General features: G+C 42.2%; 1 protein-coding gene across 3 annotated transcripts in view; it reads left to right on the top strand.

Annotated features, from left to right (window-relative positions):
- The window catches only part of nhsl1b (NHS-like 1b), a 108308-nt gene that overhangs the window by 70518 nt on the left and 16345 nt on the right, over window positions 1–21445 (top strand). For all 3 annotated transcript variants that reach the window (XM_083934222.1, XM_083934220.1, XM_083934221.1), the window contains exons 2-3: window positions 15669–15821; window positions 20053–20180. In XM_083934222.1, the coding sequence (XP_083790348.1) occupies window positions 15669–15821; window positions 20053–20180 (281 nt within the window). The remainder of the gene's footprint in view (window positions 1–15668; window positions 15822–20052; window positions 20181–21445) is intronic.

Raw genomic sequence — 21445 nt, 5'->3', positions numbered from 1 at the left:
GTTTCCCTCGAGGCCCATTAGGTGGGCGCGCTCATTTCATCCTGGAGAGGTCTGCTCTCTCTATTAATGCCTCCATCCCTTCATTATTGCTCAGATGGGACAGAAGGGGGAGGGGCGGAGAGATTGACAGGGGTGGTTTATAAAGAAGGAAGGGGGAAAAGGAGGGAGGGAGGGGATAAGTGGATTTGGGGTTCAGGCTTTTTTTTTCTCCCAGACGAGGTCTCAACATAGGATTATCAATTGAGGCACTCAGGCTTAGCACATGCATGTGCACGCAAACACACACACGCACGCACGCACACACACACACACACACACCTGTTTACATGCCCAAGTCTGTTTGATAAGTCAGATGAAAGCACCATTCACAGTGAGTCGTGTGTGTGACTGTGCATACATAAAGTGTGTATGTTATAGATGATACTGATCCACGTCATCTTATGAGCACTAAGCCTGTTCTGAGACATATTTAACCCTATAAGTCTTTACCCTGGGATTACAACCCACTCATTCAAATAAAATGGCAGGACTGCATGTTAGTGTAGTATAGTATATTAATGAATAGCACTTCTGCTGATAATGATGAAACTTCATTGGAAGATGAAGATAATGACTTTGGTCTGAGCTCCAAAGCACGGCTGGATGCAGTGCACGACCTCTAACCCCCCTCAGCCTTAGCTGGGTATTAATAAAGTATCACATGATGATTGTGATTGTTGCTATACAGTTCTTTGGATCAGTCTTGCAAACTATGGGTCAGTAGCATCCAAAATGAAGGATGCCGTGGCAATGGTTCGCTAGTGCTGCTGCCTGGCTACAATTATATAATATATGATTATGATATTGGGTTTTATGTGTTATGGGAAACGTTTTTTACTTTTCTCTAGACGTTTTAACATATGAACCCCGGAGAATGTCAGGAGAATCACGCGCAGAGTTTCTCTTTCACACATGCGGCACACAGCAAGAGATTCTCCATGTCAGATGTTTTCTCACTTACTGGAAATACTCTGTTTCGTTTATGTGAGTCGGGGGTGCCCGCGTGAAGTGTACAGGAGGGAGGACATGACGCAGATTACACCCAATCAAACGCAAATGTCCGAATCAGTCTTACCTGGCATCAAACAGGGTTTACCCTGTCAGTTCCATAGTAATAATGGAGAGATGACAATGTTTGGGAACTTCTGACGGTCAGGAAAAATAATCAGACACATTTAAGGAATGGCAAGAGAGGTGTTTGTGACGTAAGCACGTATTCACAGAAGTGAGAATTCATCTGACACGGACAGACTCCAGTGAAAAAACAGCATTATTGCTTGATTTTACTTGATAAATACTGAGAGTTCATGAGTGCTAAATTTTATGCTACATTTGTAGGAAAGTTTTATTTACAAAAAGAAGAAAGAACCAAAATCAGCACATTGAAACACTACAAATGTAGCATTGTCAGTGGTGGTATGAGGGGACCCAAAAAGTTATGACAGCACTGTTATACTGCAGAGCTATACTGTGACAAAAAGCAAGAGTTTATTTTGATTCAGAATCCATGTATGTGCAAAGCAACTAACTGTGTGTGTGTGTGTGTGTGTGTGTGTGTGTGTGTGTGTGTGTGTGTGTGTGTGTGTGTGTGTGTGTGTGTGTGTGTGTGTGTGTGTGTGTGTGTGTGTGTGTGTGTGTGTGTGTGTGTGTGTGTGTGTGTGTGTGTGCACGCACACATATATAATTTGGATCAATGTTATGGGCATGGTGAACAGAGCAAGATCCAGTCATGCGGTGTAAATGTATTGTTTAATAACAGTAATCAATGCCATGCAGCCACCAGAACTGGCATCTGACTTTACACGTCACCTCTCGATTGTGCTATGGCCTGGAGGCTGATTGTCTTGCTCACTTCCTAAATCTGTGGTCACTGGTCAATCAGTTGGATTTCTGATTGTTGATTAGACGGTTTGGTGTTGCGACCCCCCGAACCTCCCCTCCCCAAATGACCTACTGTTGTTTGCTGTGGTGGAGGAACTATATATAAATGCAATGCACACATTGTAGTTGATATGGCTTTAACCCAATTCCTATGTATATGTGTGTGTGTGTGTGTGTGTGTGTGTGCGCGCTTGCGCATGCCTAACACACATTCAGCTCCCCTTCCTGTGATGCAGGCTCGCCCCAGGTGGCTTGTTGCTTTGTGCCCTTGAGCTACTGGAGGCACTTAACCTAAATTAGCTCAGTCTGTCTCCGTGTCTAAATCAGGCAAGACCCGAGAGAGGGTCATGGTAACAGCAGAAGCAACACGCTGCTGTTTACCTGAGCTCATGTGTACACCAGTATAAAATAAGGAAATATATACAGTATATTACCTCTGCTGTCTTTCTTTTTATCTGGGCTGTTCTTTGCAGGTGATTGGGAAATAAACGTACTCTGCTGTTGTTTTGGTAAATCACTCTTGATAAGAGTGTCGGCTAAACGCCTTCAGAGGAAAGTGTGCAGTGAAATATTGATGCCAATTAATCATATAGTTAAAGTGAATGAAGTAATATTCCAGCTGCTACATATTGATTCACGTCACTATCCCAGCTTGGACATTATTCACATCACACTCTTAATTAAGCCAGTTGTGAGGTTTATGTGTCAAGCCAGAAAGTCTGCTATTGCGCGCGCGCGCACACAGACACAAACACCCCCCCCACACACACAGACACACACTCTCTCTCTCTCTCTCTCTCTCTCTCTCTCTCTCTCTCTCTCTCTCTCTCTCTCTCTCTCTCTCTCTCTCTCTCTCTCTCTCTCTCTCTCTCTCTCTCTCTCTCTCTCTCTCTCTCTCTCTCTCTCTCTCAAATCCTGAAGAGCCACGAGCACAACACTCCATCTGTGTGTTTGTGTCAAATGTATGGCATTTTGTGTGTGTAGTTAGTTATAGATTGGATTAATGATACACGCATACACACACACAAACACACGTACAGGCCCTTAGGAGAGAAGAGCAGACAGCCCTGGCGTTGAAATGTAGGTCAGGATACAAGTGTGGCAGGCCGCATAATGCTGTATGTGCTGGAATCTTTACATAGATGTGTGTACGTGCATGTGCATATTAAGTGTGTGTGTGGTTACATGCTTGTAGGCGTGTTAACTATAGGCACATGTATAATCTTCTAACCTATATGTGCAAGACCGTGTGTGTGTGTGTGTGTGTATGTGTGTGTGTGTGTAGCAGAAGCAAAGACACAAAAAAGTACAGTGTACAGGGATGCAATATAGTGATCTAGACCTCCTTAAAGGTCTTGACTGTAATGTGTGACCAGGTCTGTTGTCTAAAGGCAATAGATTAAAGGGCTGCAGGCACCCATGCACAATACCATGCACACCCATATACAAAAGATTGCACAATGATGCTGCAAGCCGGTGAGACACAACACATTCAGTCAGCCCTGGTGCTTATTGATGTGACGGGTCCTCAGAGGGTCCACCGGAGAGTGAGAAGGGCCAGGAGTCAATATGAGTGGAGACACTGTGGCTGGACGCTAATGGCTCTTAATGTGTTCTTGGGGCAGACAGGGGTCCGTCTTTATGTTACACTACCAGTGCCTGAGTGGAGCTTCCCACTGGGAAATTATTTTATAATAGCATTTCAGACATGTGTTACACCTACATACTCAGGATTTAGAGCAGTTATATCGTTGTTGAATGAATGACTGCTGCTGAACTGGTAGAAATCAAATATTTTTATGATGCTTCAACCAAGGTCAACGCAGAATGACTTTCCTGTTTGCTGTCCAACCACAATGCTCAATGTGGCACAAAACAACCATGGAGTCTCATACATACATACAAGACTATATATTTTTGACCAGAATGAATCAAGCAAAGTCAGATAGTCACACAGATAGACAACAAGAGAACAGCCCTGCCAGAAGGCTGTATTTTGAGCTGAATGCTTAAGTCAGAACACTAACATTCTGATATTTGGTAATCACTGGGAAAGTAATTCGTTTTTTCTAGTATTTTGTCATAAATTCAATTCATTTTTACCTGCTAATGGCATTAAATGAAAAGGCAGAGATTATCAAGCTTATTACAGTTGTGTTACATGCTAAAGAGAACATGAATGCCTGTACCAACAGTTTGAGACATTTTCCTCAAATACTACAAAAGTCAACCTAAATAAAAGTCAGGATATTGTCAAAGCCATTAATATATCCTCTGGGCACCATGAATCTGTATCAAATATCATGGCAATCTATATACCTTTTTCTTTTTTCAGTTGCTAGAAACTTGTTTAAAAATTCTTGAGCCTGCCTACTCACAAACTTTCCTGTTTGAGTTTCATCTTATTGTCCTGTCAACTGCAGGGAGGGGCGCCAGGCCAGTGGGGTTGGATTGTGTTTGATTTAAAACTGTGTTGCCGGGGGAAAATCGACGGTTAGTTACAAATCCACCCTGACAGGGACATAAAACGCCTCAAGTTAGCAACAAAACTGCCACCCTCTCTGAAGGCACCAAAAGCCCAGGCGTACAAATCAGCCTGCTCGTAAAGTAACAGCATATTAACGCCCTGCTCAACAGGCGTGTACATTTTGAGAATGACCTGCCTTTTATTGTTTTGAAGCCAACACTGGGCGATAAAAGTTTTCTTGTTAAATAAATGTATAGGAAGGACTTATTTGACGGTGGCACACCTCTCTGTCAGTTTGTGCTCTTCCAGATGTTGTTGCTATTAGTTGACCTGGTCTTAGCCGGTTATGGTTTCTACCATGCTGAGGCACAACGATGTCCTGCACAACAGTGTTTTTCAGTGCAGACTAGACTCTAACGCAGTCTTGTCTGATCGCATGCATCAAACAGAAGCGCATATATCCTCTTTCTGCTCACTCTTGTGTTTCTTTCTCTTTTATCCTGGCTTGAATTTCAAAGGGGGTCGGTAGGGTTAGACACCAGGGGAGGCAAAATAAGGCATGACCGCCAAACCTGCTGGGCCTTTGTGTACGTTTGTGTGTAATAACTGTTTTTAGTGAGTCTCTACCTATGGATGTTTTGCGTTCACACTCCATTTATCTCTCTTCTCACTTGATCTCTTTTCCCTGCCCTCCACCCCTGACTGTTCTCTCTCAGCTGTCTTTATCTCCACTTTCACGTTTTCTTTTGTCCCACTAGACACTGCCTTTTCTATCCTCCCTCGCATCGCTACTCAGCAAAACTCCCCTGCTTCCACCACATCAGAGAATCTTTTAACATTGCGGATTTGCACATTGCTTCCCATCTCTCCCTTTTTTTTTTAAAAGTCTTTGTGCAAAGATTTGCTTTTGATACCACCTACATTTTTTCCCTCCACATTCATGTTGCGCTGCCCTTCACAAAGACATCTCTCTGATTCATACACATCGAGCTGTGTTAGAACATGTACGCGTGTCTCCACATCAAGGGCAGGATATGCTACATACATATGCTCGTGAAGCAGGATTCAAACATAAAGAGCAGAGTCTGATTATGTTAGTGATGGTGTGCGCAGGCTCGGGGCGAAGTTTGCAGGGTATCACCCAGTCTTGGAGGCTTTTCTCATGGATCACAAAGGAGGGACAGCAATAGAGGGAGGCCCCACTGCTTTTCATTCAGAAGAATAACCAAGCTTACACACAGGCGGGCTCACAAAATGCAGCGGTTTTCATTACTGACTTGAATTTACATCAAATCTCCCTATTCATGGTGTAAGTAAAACGTTGGCGTACAATTTACACATAGACACACACAGTGAACTTAGACTGGATTTAAATCCAACACAACTATTTCCTGAAGTGGCAGATAAAGAATTGTGCCATGCTAAATGAACACCACACACAGCTAAACATTTTCACTAAAACAACATGTTATGAGCCACTTAATAAGCTGTTTACATAAGAGAATACCCCGGTTTTAACAAAGGAGTTATCTAGGTCTGTAAACTAGGGGATGAAAACTGAGAATTTACCTGGTGTACAGCGTTTACATGGCGTTTGAGAAACCGGAGTATTGCCCTAATCCGAAAATAATCAGTTTTTTCAACTGCATGTAAACGCTCTGATAGAGAGACAACATGTGTATGGGAAGGTTGTTGTGTTCCTGTTTCTCTGCCTAAACATGTATGCACACATAGTCAATAGATGAGTGCAGTGTGTGTGTGTTTGTGTGTGTGTGTGTGTGTGTGCGTGCGTGCGTGTGTGTGTGAGAGTGAGTGTGTTGGAATCCCAGCTGCTTCAATGGAGTAGGTCAGACGGAAACGCCAGAAGAGGGGTGGGGGGGAGGGAGGAGGATTGGCGTTACCCAGTGACCCCAGTCTCCTAAACAGACAGAAGTGCATAAGAAGAAAGAAAGACGGAGAGACAGAAAGAAAGACAGATAGATAGACAGGAGCACTGAGAGGGAGACAGCAAGAGTTTGGTGTCAGAAAAAGGTCATTCAAGTGCTGGAGCTCATTGAACTTAACGTGTGTGTGTGTGTGTGTGTGCGTGCGTGTGTGTGTTCGATGTGCGGGAACTTTACCCCATGGTAAAATCATCAGTGCTAGAAAAACAGTTATCACAGCTTGTTTACTCAGCCCTGCCTTTCTGTCACCTTGGTTTCAGTGTGTGTGTGTGTGTGTGATACTTTATGTTCAAGAGAGAGTTGTGTTTATTCAGGAGTGAGTTTAAAGTTTAACTTTACTTAACTGCCATTTTATGAGCGCTATAGAGAGTTGTTCCCCCCTCCCATGTTTGACCCGTGTCAGGAAAAAATATATCATACTACTGTTTTCATGTAAAAGCTCGAGATAGATGGTTTGTTTTTGCAGTCTTTTTTGTTATTTACTTACGCAAAGAAGGAAAATTGTAAAGAAAATCTTGCATTTAAATATCATATACGATCATCAACCCCTCAGCCCTCATTACGCCATACTACCCCCCCCTCTACCACCGCACACTGTACTGATAGATAATTCATGGCTTGCTCTACATCTCTGAGAGACTGATGCGATCGGGTTCCCACTGAGCCCTGATGCTACGCTTTCATTCACAGAGATGTCGGGATGAAATACAGCGGGAAGGGATCAGAGAGCGCGTATGATGCTCTCCATGCTATAAATAATAGATTTTCATTCACAGAAAAAGAGCGATGGGATGATAGCAAAGGGAAGTATGATGTAGTTTTAACATTTATAACATTTTGTTTAAAGGAAAGATGAGTGCTATTTGCTTACTTAGCTGACGTTCATGGGTTTAAACCAGTGACCTTCCAGTGACAAGCCTGCCTCTGTTTAAATCGATACACATGTTTAGTTCTAGTCACTCTGAAACAACTCTGCGACGCTGCACGCATACAGACGCAAAAACTTTGTGAGCGCTCACATGTGCAACAAATACCTGGCCACCCTTTTCCACGCCTTATATTTTCCTGCATATCTCCAGCTCGCTGACTAATGGGAAGGTATGCGAGGTAGGGATTGACCGATAGAGTTCTCAGGGCTGATGCCAATACCGATTTTTTTTTTTCCTCAGCCTTAGGCGATGACCAATACGAACTGCTGATTTTCTTGAGCCGATACTACTTTTACTCCCTTAATTTACATCATGAAAACGACACAATGATGATAACAAATGTTAAGAGTGTCAATTTAAAAAAAGGAACATTTATTGAACTTACAAAAGGGTGTGTCCAGCAACACGGAGCTGCCTGTGGACGCCTGTCTGTAAATAATGCCGGGAAAAAAGATTAGAGATTAGCTATCATAGAAAGTGCTTGTGTCTTAAAGAAAGGGGGAAAGAGAAAATTTGGGGTGGAGAGAGACGAGAGGGAGAAGGCTTTGACATTAGCGGATCAGGTAGACTTGATGGTTTTTAAGGGGTTAGCTTAGCTTTCCCTTCTTAAGTCCAATTAGAAAAATAAAAGCTGAGACCTGTCAGATGCAGGGGGAGGTGTGTTTGTGAGTGAGTGTGTGTGTGTGTGTGTGTGTGTGTGTGTGTGTGTGTGTGTGTGTGTGTGTGTGTGTGTGTGTGTGTGTGTGTGTGTGTGTGTGTGTGTGTGTGTGTGTGTGTGTGTGTGTGTGTGTGTGTGTGTGTGCGCGCGTGTGTGTGCGCGTGCGTAAATGCCAGATTCAGGCACTTTGGGATTTTGAACGGATGTTTGATATGTTTTGACTATAATATTGAGCAAGAGAGTCTGTTGTGTGTTTTGGGGATTTGATCGAATCTGGGCTTTAAAAAGTAAACACTAGGATGTGCATGTGAGAAAGTTTGTGGATGTGTAGCGGCTTCTGCTGTTGATGGGGAGATCCAAATGAGGTGTAAAGATGAAGAAAGGAGAGCAACGACAGGGGGAAGAGCAGGAGCCCCTCATCTATCCCTCTCCTGTATTATGCCACATTCAGTGATTAGTTGATTCATTGATTACTTTTTCATTTGAGTCATTCTTCTATGGTAGGAAATTGAATATGTTTGGATTCTATGGCTGCTTAGACAAAACAAGACATGTGAAGATGTCACCTTGGAAATATAGGAATGTATAAACCAAATGAATAATCAAGAGAAAAAGTGATAATGAAACAATGTTTGCTAATACAATGGTGGTGTAGTGGTTAGCACAGTTGCCTCACAGCAAGAAGATTCCAGGTTCGGATCCCGGCCTGGGCCTTTCTGTGTGGAGTTTGCATGTCCTCCCTGTGTCTGCGTGGGTTTTCTCCGGGTTCTCCAGTTTCCTCCCACAATCCAAAGACGTGCATGTGTTAGTTTAATTGATGACTCTAAAAATTGCCCATAGGTGTGAATGGTTGTCTGTCTCTGTTTGTCTCTATGTGCCCTGTGATAGATTGGCGTCCTGTCCAGGGTGTACCCTGCCTCACGCCCAATGTCAGCTGGGATCAGCTCAAGCACCCCTGCGACCCCGATTCCGGGATAAGTGGCTGAAGATGAATGAATGAATGAATACAACTAGGTTGTAAAAAAGAAAGTCACTCACCAGTTAATCAGGATGTGTTAATTGCATATTAATCAAGGGGTGATATGAGTAGGATCACTCTAATCATATTCACAAGAATATGCTTTCCTCTTAGGCCCAAGCTTCTTTCATGCTCCCTTCATATGTTGCGTAGAGTATGAACAGATGAAAGATTGATATTGTTTGGGCTCTGGGCTTCCATTCTTCACTGGGAATGAGCGGAAGGATGTAGAGACGTATGGCTGAATGAATAGATAGCCCTAATCCTGGAGGTGGCCTATATACGGAGCGATCCTTTAGCGGATGGAGTTGTTGACCTGTCTGTCACACTGTGTGTGCCTGCGTGTGTGTGTGTTGAGAACAATAGGCTGTTTAATGAGTGATGCCGCTTAGGCTAGCGTTTGCATAAACGATCCTAATACTGTACGCGTGCCAAACAGTACGAGACACAAGCCAAACAGAGGCTCCTGGCAGAACATGAGGACTCACACAGATTTAGAGAAAAGGTTTTGACACATGGAGAAAGACTTTGCTGCAACCCTTTCAGACTGATGTGGTGACCTGAAATATACCTACATATATGAATATCACATTTATTATATATGAAATTATAATTGTTGATATTGTTACTAGGGTTAAAAGCAGCGTTGCAATTCATGATCACTTTTGTTTTACCGTTATTTGTCAATAATCATTTTTGATTTATCCAACAGACGATAGTATGTCATGTCTCTTATTTTGTCTGACGTACTATCCAAAAACAAAATATATTTACAATGATATACAACAGGAAGAAGCAGATAAAACTTTACATTTACACTCCAGGAACCAGTACATTTTTTGGCATGTCTGCTTGACTAAATGAATCGTTGTTGATTCATGTTATGTCGATGCACTAATCAGCACTACTTTAATGTCCAATTGACCCTTCTCAGCTTTAATATGAAAAAGTCAACACTGGTTTCTATAACGGATGTAGGATTGTGATTATATATCATCTATGTATGGTTGTTATTCTCGGATTATTGTATGGTTATAGTAGGTTTTGGTGGTGACATGTATCCCTTTCAAACATAAATGCCTGAGACGGACTTGGAGCAGTGATGTAGTTTTGAGGTTGTATATTAGCTTTTGATAGGCTGACCTAAAAATAGCACCTGCTATGTTGAATCTCTGAAGCCACTTTTGATTAGCTTTAAGCTGTTAACTCTTTGCTGCAGATATATTGCTACACTGTCAGCTTTATTTGTACAGTTTAGCTGATGTGTATGTGTAGACCTGTGTCTCTGTGGAAGCTGATGATGAGTTAATAACCCATTACAGCAGGGTTTTAGGACGAGGTCAGACACAGGTAGAACTCTCAAGAACAATATGACGTTTGCGACACGTTACCCACGTTTAGAGCTTCATAACTCAAGGACGAGCACTGTGAATAGACACTAGACACGCAATGTACAGTAGACAATGCAGAAACAATGAATGTTACTGAACATGCAGAAATACATAGACACACAAATCCAAACTGTTGTCTACAGCACTTCAGAGTCAGGCTGAAAGGTTCAGATGAGCAAGGTCGAGGGGGGGGGGGGTCCTTTCTACCCACAAATTCAAGGATCATTTGCAGTCCCATTCAAGCTCTTGTTGCAGCCCCCTCCCCTCCACACACCCTGTCCCTCCCCTCTTCAACCATTTGAGCTGAAAAGAAATACGGTCGTTGAAGGAGGGGCAGCCCTGCCCTCATGGGTGTGTGTGTGTGTGTGTGTGTGTGTGTGTGTAGGTGCCTGTTTGCATGTCTCTGAATGGGTGGGTGCCGGAGTGTGTGTGTGTGTGTGTGTGTGTGTGTGTGATAGATTGTGAGCAGATTGGACAATGGGAGGATTGTATGTGATCTATATTCATGTGGCACAGATTCAGTGGCCATGTGCACACACAGCAGGCTGGGAATGAACGGACAGAGAAAGAAGGGTTGATAGAACAGCATCCAGAGAGAAGAACAGAGGAGATTTATATGGATAAAATTAGAAAACCTATATGGTTTCTGGATTTAGACACCTTAATTTGCGGAAAACAGGGAATCACAATCTCAGTAATGAATTTATGTTGGTTTACAAACCATAAATGTTCCAAATTGAGATCAAATGAGATTAATGTGAGCGCTGGTGTGTGTTGCATTGTATGTAATGTAATGTTTCCTGTTTGCATTGCACTTTGCATGCAGGTGGGAGCTGCATCCCCATGAGAATACCTTGTGAAAAGCTCAACATGTTTTTGACAAGGATGTACAAGGTTCTCCTGTAGAGGTGCCTGAAAGTTTAATTAGATTCATAAATATTCCCCGGATTACTCTGCCATAGCGGTTAAAGCAGGGACCACACTGATTACACACACTGAGCAGAGTAGAAAGTAAAGGAAAGAAAGAAAGAGAGTTCTCGATGGACAAAATGAGAATTCCTGTTCACAGCAAAATAGCACGAGTTGTTCTAATAAAGCATGTTTAACTTTCATCTACATCCTGAATCCCGCGGAGTAAAGAAGAAAGACAGCGCGAGAGAACGACTGATGATGAGAAATAAAGGGAGAGGCAGCCAGAACTCCTTGGTAACCAAAGCACAGAGGAACAGAGGGGCCGGTCCTACACCCCTCCCGCTGTGTGTGTGTATGTGTGTGTGTCTCCGAGGACTGGACTGCCTGAGGGGGGAGTGGTGGACCGAGTGTGTGTTTAGAGAGAGAGAGATAGGGGTAGAGGCTCATTGTCAGTATAGTAGACGCTCACACACATACATGCTTAGCCAAGCCGCGGTGTAGTGAGAATGTGAGCCGACACCAGCACCGACACTTCTCTCTGGATTTGAATCTTTTTTTGTGGCTTACAAGGACAGTTTTTTTTAAGAGCGAGACACACACTCAACTGGAATAATGGTGTTTATCGGGACCTCGTTAAAATCTGTGATTAAATACTTCAAAAGGAAGGGTAAGATATGTTTACTTCTGCTCATATTGATCATTAATGTGATAACATACTGTATGAGTAGTTTGGACTTTTTTCTTCTCATGAAAACTAGAACAAATGAACATCAGTTAAATAGATTTTGCGCGTCTGAATTCGCTACATTTGTTTCAACTCTTTTAAATTTTCTTCGCTCCATTAGAGTCTTTCTGCATCAAAAGTGGACGCATGTCAGCTTTAATTGTGTTTAATTTTAATACGTACTAATGGTTTCCTGTGGGCTTCGCTGCTGCCTCTGCTGAACCCAGAGACAACCCTCTATTGCACCCTGTTACCAGGTAACCGCTGGGCCAAGACTTCACAGAGCCGACAACTATTAGCACTAAATGACCCAACAACATTTGTAATGGTGGCAGCTGGAAGCATTTACCATTTAGCTACTCAAATAGTTGCCGATTCTTCTGTCTTCTCTGAACAATTTTAGAATTTTTTTTTAATGTCCATTCAGTTCTAAATGTTTCTCATAATTTGCTCTTGATATCAAGGGATCCTTTAGGAGTGTGTGCCCCACGCATGCACAGTAGATTCTGGATGGGAGGATTAGTTAATGCTCCGAGGCTATATGATTATTTTATTAATGGCTGTGTGTACGCATGAGAGGAAGCTGCTTGTGCCGACTCTAATCTCAGGTGTATTTATAGCGTAGGTTACATATTGTAAATCATTAGCTCAGCGTTTTGGTACTTTCCAGGTCTTATCTTGCACATGCCTGCACTTTGCTCCTCAGCTGAGCACCTTGGGTCTCCGCTGCAGGCATGAGGATTGCAAGCGCAATACTGATCGGTGCTCGCACAAGTTTTAGAAATTAAAGTAGAATTTAAAATGTATTTGCGTCCACGGTTTAAAAACTATCCAATGGGTCTAGAGGTTACCATTTAGATTTTACTATTTCAAATATATCAGGTAGAACACAGGGATTAAAAGAGGACGTGTAGAGAGGCATATTCCCTAAAACAAAAATGATTAAATGATGTTACACTTCTGTAACATTTCAAATGACTTAACTGTAGCCCAAAAATGGACCTGAACCAACACTATTTCAACCTTTACGGAACAGAAAGTTGTGTTATGCATCAAAGTCAATTCTCTATCGGCTGGTGGGGGATCACACAAACCCAGTCCAGGATTAACATAGATTATTGATCATATAACTCCGGTCTGTGTGTGTGTGCATGTCGATGCATTTTCCAGGGATAGCGGTGTGAAGCCTGTGCATCTTGCAGCCTGTTGGTGTCTTTCAGAGTTTTCCCCCCTTTGCTCTCAGTCTATGTTTTTAATAGACGCAGGGAGATTTGAGATGTCAATGGACGGAGGGATTAGTAGACTTTTGAAAGACTTTCGCACCACAGTCCAGTGTGTGTGCGTGTGCGTGTGCGTGTGCGTGTGTGTGTGTGTGTGTGTGTTAGGGCACATTGTGGCACTGAAAGGCCTGATGTGGAGACTGATGCAGAGGGACAATACAGGCTTTGTGTCCATAGTCCCCATGTCCTTGGTCTGCCTATAGCCTTACTGAGGTCTATTCAAACCCATAGTCAGAAAGGAGTTTGGGGGAGGGCTACCTGTGCTGAGTGTGTGTGGGAGAGCAAGAATATTTGAGACGGGTTTCATAAGACATGGATTATGTAAAACCATTATTTAGCCAGATGAGCTGATTTAAGGCTGTTATCGTATTCACACACTGCTGAAGCACTGTGCCTTGCTCATAGGTGTGTTGTGACAGTTATTCTTGATTGGTGGGCACTGTGAGACCTTCACATTTCAGCTTCTGTGTGTGTGTGTGTGTGTGTGTGTGTGTGTGTGTGTGTGTGTGTGTGTGTGTGTGTGTGTGTGTGTGTGTGTGTGTGTGTGTGTGTGTGTGTGTGTGTGTGTGTGTGTGTGTGTGTGTGTGTGTGTGTGTGTGTGTGTGTGTGTGTGTGTGTGTGTGTGTGTGTGTGTGTGTGTGTGTGTGTTTCATGCAACTCTCCGGTCCAGACTTGTGGTCAGAGTATTTTTCGCCTCGTGATTTATTTGATTGATTACTCTGATCAGTGCTTGCATGCTGCAACACAGTGTGTGTAGCGTGTAGACAATCAGTTACAGAAGGTTTCACACGTCACACGCCCTCGTATAATAACAAACCGAGGATTTTGAAAGATTGTTTTTTTGACCCCCCAGGTGTGTGGTGTGGTTGTCTGACTTCTCCTTTATTTTCATATTGGTTCAAACTTTTTCAAATATGTCCGGGTGTTAATTCAAAACAGTGGCAGATCATATAATTATAAGAAGTTATTTCAAGTGAGAGTGCCAACAAAGAACATACATACTCTATTTCTGCTGCATGCATTGTCCTATGAGTTACAACTCACTCATATGGTTGTTATAGCCTAAAACAAACTAGCACTGTTAGACCAAGAGTTGTGTGGTGTTTGTACTCTTACATGACTAACATTGCATGTTAGTCATGTAGGTTGTCAAATGTGTAGGTTTAAAGGTAAATTGGGAGGAGAAAATGGAGATTTTGTGAATGATGAAAAAAGTGTTTGGTATAGACTGAGTGGGAACATGAATAAACATGCAACGACCCCTCTCCTTTGCCTATCAAAGCACTTACACATTATCGTTCACTTTCTTCAATGACCAATTTGCAGTCGTAGGCACCCCGCCCGATAAGTCTAGCTCTGAGGCCTCCTGTCCTCCCCCGACAACCACTCCGCACAACATGCATCCTACTGTGGCTCATTAGCACCTGTGAAAAAAGCAGTCTATCCACTCCCAGACCCTTTTATGACCCGTCCCCCTTTCTCCTGGTTCCTCCAAATGTCTCCCTCTCAGTCAGTTGTGTTGTTGTGATGGTCAGGACAGAGACAAACAGATAGCAGTCTAATGGAGATAGTTCTACATCCACGGTCACCAACTGTGGCTTGGATACGCTCTCTTGGTAAGCCTAACTTTTGGGAAGAGTGTGTGTCTGTGTGTGTTTGTGAGTATTTATATGTATACCTCAGTTGTTTTGATGACACTTGTATTTAGTGGCTTACAAATGCAGGATGGGAATAAACTCCATTTCTTGGCTCATCGGCATTACAAGCCCCTACCAGTAGCAAGAGGAAAGGACCTTAATGTGCTGTTAATATTCATCGATGGTGTGTGAAAGAGGTTGTTTTGCCTGTCTTCTTGTAAATAAAATGATAGTCGGGTGTCTAGCCAGCTGTTTATCTAGCTAGATGTTAAACCCATTACATGTTGCTAGTGCATGCAGTGTTGTTATGCTGCCTTATTGTTTCTTGAAGTAAAAGTTCGCTTTGGTAAGTTTTTTAATAGCCTGTTTGAATTTCTAAACTGCATATCATCTGGTTAGTGTTTCCCCTCCAACTTCATCTCTCCTCCCCCTTTGACTTGTGTGGCCTACTGTGGGACGTCTCAGATATGTGTCATGTAGTCGGTGTGGAGACTGACACCTCGATGCAATTGATTTTCTCCAAATGAATCCCTCCAGTAGCTGGTACTGCTTGTAAATGACTTTTTTAAGTTCTAAATGTACTGTTTTCCAAAGGTTTGAGAATTAGTTAACTCCTTTTTTTCCTATAAAAATCTATGATAGATTATATTTCGACTGCTCCTGGATTGTGCTTTTTTTTTGAGAAGATGATGTATTAAAAGATTCTTCAGGAGATCCACTAGGGTCAGTGAAATGGGAAATATAAATCAAGATGATCTAAATTCTATTTCTAATGTGTGTGTTCTGCAGCGGTGTCTAACCTGGATGAGGAGAGCAAGTGGACGGTTCATTACACAGCTCCGTGGCATCAGCAGGAGAACGTCTTCCTACCAGGCAGCAGGCCGCCCTGTGTAGAAGACCTCCACCGTCAGGCCAAAGTCAACCTCAAGACCGCCCTGCGAGGTAAGGGTCATTCAACTTGGACCCTTTTAGAGAGTTTTACAGGATCCAACATTACAGAAAAAAAAATCCATTTTCAAATTTCATGTTCACATTAAAAAAAATAAAAAAATGAAGGGAAATTTAACTTCCACAGTCATCCACACTTCATAAGCCACTTGTGCACTTTGACTGTTTCACAAACAAAAACAGTCTTTAAGTGACAGTAACTCGGTTTCATGTTTTAGGAATCTTACTCATGTTTTATCCGATTAAGGTTTCTCACCCTGTTGAAACAAGGGAGGTGAAGTAATGTGATAATCCTCAGGTATGCTCAGGGAGTCCAGTGTTGCCATAGTATTTGACAATGGGTGAAACATGACATCTTTCACAATGAACATGAATCATGAAAGTGACAAGAAAAGGCTGCAATTTGACATGTCCAACTGTCTTGATTTGTCCCACAGTTTGTTCCAATAAAAAAATGAAATCTTTACATTCGAGAAGCTTGAACCAGATAATTTTTCTTTGAAAAAAATGACAATAACAACAATAATAACAATAATAATTAAGCAATTTTCAAACCTTTTTCTTTTTTGACATTCACCTAAATGATTTATCGATTAATTATTTTAGCTCTAATTTAAATGTTTCTATTGAATTATAGTTCAAACAAGTTACTTATGCGGTATTCTTATATGAACTCACAGGTTGCACACAACAGGAGATTGTCTGATGCTTACCGGAAACACCCAGTTTGGTTTTAGGGGTGGTGCCTGGGTAGAGCGTCCAGGAGGAGAAATGACACGGATTACATATATGATAAAAACTTCCAACTCATTTGGAAATTTGTGTTCTCACGTACAGGTCTGCCGGGTAATGTCTAGATCGTTTTAGATAGTGTGAGAGGGGCTGAAGTGATACCTGTGGCTATCTCCAATGAATCATTTACATCCATATCAGCCCAATCAAACACAATATACACGCTAGTGGGTATGTTGCTGGATGGCATCACATTCGTCATTGTAAGGTCATGACATCAAGGAAAAGATCAGCTGTTTGTCTACAACGTTGTAAAAAAAGTTCCAACCTGTAATTTGTGTTCAGTCCAGAGTTTATACAACAACACAACAGTGTGAGATCCTCTTCTTCCTGTTTGCCCTGTACAATTAGAGAACAACAGACACAGCCTTGTTGTCAAACAAACACAGGGAGCCGAGTCACAGCAGTGTGGCAACTTTTTAATATTCTCACAACGTTCCCAGAACAGGAAGTGGGAATGCTAATAAATGCTGAATTTCCAGTCATTTCACAGGCGTGAGAAAAGGCTTAGAAGTGTCTATATGGGTGTGGTTATGTGTGTGTACATGGGTGGATGTGTTACAGTAAAGAGCTGTTGTTTACATGCGAGGGAGGCCTTGTGTGCCAGCAGATAAAAAGGGACTGATAAAGGGAGTCAAAAGGATAAATGGGGAGAAGCCAGTTGTAACCTGATGCTTGCAGCTATAACGCGTACACACACACACACACACACACACACACACACACACACACACACACACACACACACACACACACACACACACACACTTCTTCTTTGTCTTTCCTATTGTTTGACCCCTGTGCTGTTGCTGTTGTATCCTACTTCCTGCAATATTGATGTTGCTAGGTAGACAAACACCACCTGGGAGGTTGGATTAATCCCCCCTCCCCTCATCCTGTCACCCCCCTATCATCCTGTCATCACCACCCAGCCCCAGGGGTCCTAAATGAAAGACAACAGGTGTCCAATGAGAGCACCTGTGCTGTCCATTTGAGTCTCTCTGTGTGTTTTAGCTTTTTACTTCCTTGCCCACTCCCACGAACTACAGGTCTCCAGCCTTAAGTAAATAAACTTAATGTTTTCTTATTATTAATAACAGTTTGGTTTTTTTACATTATGTCCACAAACAACTATTTATGTAGCAGTTAAATTCCAATAATAAGCATGCATTATAGAATTGACAGTATAGAGGTTATATCAGGAGGCTAACCCCGGCTCAACCCCTGATCTCATGCACATGTAACCAGTCACTAAATCCAGTGCCAACACCGGCATGATACACGAGTCTGCCCTCTGTGCTGCAAAGCCAAATGATCGATAACCAATCAGATGGAAATGTGCATCCACTCACATGGGTTTCAGCTTGGGGTTGGTGTCCGCTGACAGAAAACGTGCTTGAAATACACCAGGGAAGTTACGTAACAGTCGTATGACTGTTATTCCGAGAATTATTCATTAGTTCAATTAGGTGGTTCAGTGATAACCAGGGGCACTAGTTTTTAAAAAAACAAAACAATTATTCTTTTTTAGGTTAAGGGTAGATTTCGATAAAAAAAATACTTACAGGCAGAAAATCAAAGACAAAGGTTTTTTTTACAGCACATCAAATTACAGTGTGAAAGGAGTCTTTCGCATTGACCTGAAATAGCACTCTTAGCAAAATGGACCTTTATAGTGACCATCAGCTTGCGTGTTTAGCTGTCCAACCCTCAACCATAGTGTTGTTTTCAGCTCAAAGTTATAAAAACCTACTGTGCCCTACCTGCTTAACAGCAGACGGACACAGTTAGCAACTAGCTGATGAACACAGAAGAGCATTTTAGCGACTAAGGAACCACAGATTTCCCTCGGTTACATTATACTGCTGCTTCAGTGATTATCTTTCGTTGGCTTTAGGCCAATTACTATTTGTAAATTTGATTTACGTGCCACACATAAATATATATGGATAAACCCTGTTCATATTACTGTATATTTCTTTTATCCTTTATTCTTTCTGCTTGTCTTCTCCCGTCCTCTCCCTTCGGTTCTGCCTAGCAACAAGCAGCTCATCAAGGCTTATTTATTTCATCAAGTGTCCCCAATCACGCAACACCAATCATCGTAACTGCTCCGCTCCCCGTCATCATGCTCATTACCATCATGCTTTCTTAAATCCCTTCTTCCACACCGCTACCACATGAGCTTGTTGTTGCAGTTGCCAACCCCATTAGGATCCATTAAGTGACAGTATTATACATGCACTAGTGTGTCTCTCCACAGAGATGGGCTGTAATTAGCTATGGAGATAGATGGCACATGAAAGAGATCAGAAACGGCATCTCTGAGGTGCCAGGCTAAGAGTGATGTGCATGTGCTTTGGTACATGGATTTTAATTGGGCATCACACACTGAATAAATCCCAAAGATGCAGAATAAAAGACCAGGGAGGTTTTTCATATTTGTATGGGTCAGGGGGATAATACGTAGAAAAAGACAAAAAGCACTCAGATATGCTCGTCAGCTGAAATGATACCAATGCAGTAGAGAGACCTTTAGATCACTTTATAGTTATTTAAATAGAAATGTGTAAGGATTGCCCTGAAACTGTTTAGATTTCTTTATTATGCAGGTTAAAGCAACCTAACAGCGAACACACATGGAACTCTAAACTTTAGTTTTTAGTTGTATCAGTACTATGTGAAAAAAATAAGCTATTACAAGACTAGACAAATGATGCGCTAGAGGATATTTAGAGAGGGAGAAAGGGAAAGATGATGTGCTAAACGCCCTCTTAGAGAAAGGGAGGGGGTGGAGGAGAGAGGGGGACAGTTCTGCCATCTGTGTGTGACAGACTGAAACTGATACCCCCCCCCCCCCCCCTCCTCTGGTTACACAAACACACACACACACATAAACTCTCTTCTTGTCACACGTCAACATACACACACGTACCGTATATCACAACACCATCACAGCAGGTGGTGACGAAAGGTGTGAGCATTGCGGTAATGTGACTCACACACAGTAGATAACTACGTGTGTGTGTGCTTTAGATATTTCACACATCCTTCCTACTATAGTGTTATTGTCTGACTTAATTTGAATATTGCATGCACAAATTAGCCCATACAGTATACATTACTCAATATATACCCTGAGATCAGTATATAGCAAGTCAATAAATGGACAATCTCAAACTATTTGTGGTACACACACACACACACACACACACACACACACACACACATATATATATATATATATATATATATATATATATATATATATATATATATATATATATATATATATTCCAACAGAAAAAAAAGTGGGATTTGTAGAAACTGCTCTGTTCTCAGGTAGTGAGGTGGTTTCTCACGACTAAAAGACCCATAATGAGTATCTGCATGCATGTATATAACATGTCTTCCGTTTCTGTCCGTCCCTCAGAATGTGACAAGTTGAGGAAAGATGGATTCCGAAGCTCTCAGTACTACTCTCAAGGTCCCACCTTTTGTGACCCCTTACAGTCCACCAGCAGCCTGCAGGATGAGGAAGATGATGACAATGATAAGAAGGTACGCATACGCGCAAACACTGCACACTGCACACAGCACGCAAATACACACGCAACTGTCCAGGTGTAACGGTAAATACATTTCGATGACACAGTGCACAGCGGTGCTTTGCAGCTGATCCAGCAGCATGGCAGCTCGCCTCCAGTGATTTAAAACTGCAAGTATGCCATCTAGTGGTCAGGAATGAGACAGCAAGTTATCTCTGTGTACACAAGTTACTTCTGGCTCCCTTCCTGACTTTACTTTCTAATTCGTTTACATTGCAAGAACTTAAAGCTTTAAATCCGGAAGACTTTGGAAATCACCTAAAACGCATGTATTTGTAGATGTGCCTCATTAAAAATAATTTTAATTAAAGTTCTTCCTCTCTGGTTTACATTGTGCTAATCAGAAACACCAGATTTTGTGCTAGTTTATTAGGATTGATTATACAAAGAGAGGCAGCACTAAGCTGACACTAACATTTTGTTGTGACCGTCATGCATCATGAAAGGGTATAATTAAATTGAATCTTCAGCTCTATTTTAATTGCGTCTTAATCTCCGGCCGGCCATCATTTTTGAGTAAATGCAAAGAGAGAATAAACACTTGCTTTTGTTGTTTTTCCATGATACTTTCTTTCTTCTACACATGGTGGGGCTGTTGTTTTTCTAATGTCACAGAACTGTACTGAGGGAGAGACTGAGAGAGTGATAAAGAGAGAGGGATAGACAAAAAGAAGAAAAACCAGAAGAAAAAACAACACAGACAACAACTATTATCCTTTGCTCTTTTTACTGGGAGACCATTAGTGTGATGTGTAAATGGTTTGACAGCCAGATTTGCCCCCTCTCCTCATATTTTTATTTCTCACGCACAATGTGATATGAGGGGTCCTGAGAAGCTCAGAGGGTCTTTTACCATTATCAGCGTCTCCTTTGTCCCACCCCCTGAGCCCTTTGGATGTATGGTGCTCCATTCATGCCTGCCTCAACCCATGACCTCCATAACATGCTGTTGTCTTTCTAAACTGTCGACTCCCATCTCTCATTAGGCTATCTGTCTTTCTACTTTCCGCTGTTTGTCCCTCTTTCCTGTCACTTCCTGTTGTTCCGAGGCCAGCGAGCCTAACTTTGCCCGACAACAGGGCTGCAGGTTGAGCCACAATGCAAAATAACAAGCCATGCCTGCCACCAAACTATCACTGAGATTCTTTTCTTTATATCCTCCCCTTCTCTGCCCCACTCTGTTGCCATCCCCCTATTTATCCATCCATCCATGTGTGA

The sequence above is a fragment of the Echiichthys vipera genome (assembly GCF_963691815.1).
Source record: "Echiichthys vipera genome assembly, chromosome: 19".
NCBI classification, from domain to species: domain Eukaryota; kingdom Metazoa; phylum Chordata; class Actinopteri; order Perciformes; family Trachinidae; genus Echiichthys; species Echiichthys vipera.
This window is presented reverse-complemented; position numbering and strand designations above follow the sequence as displayed.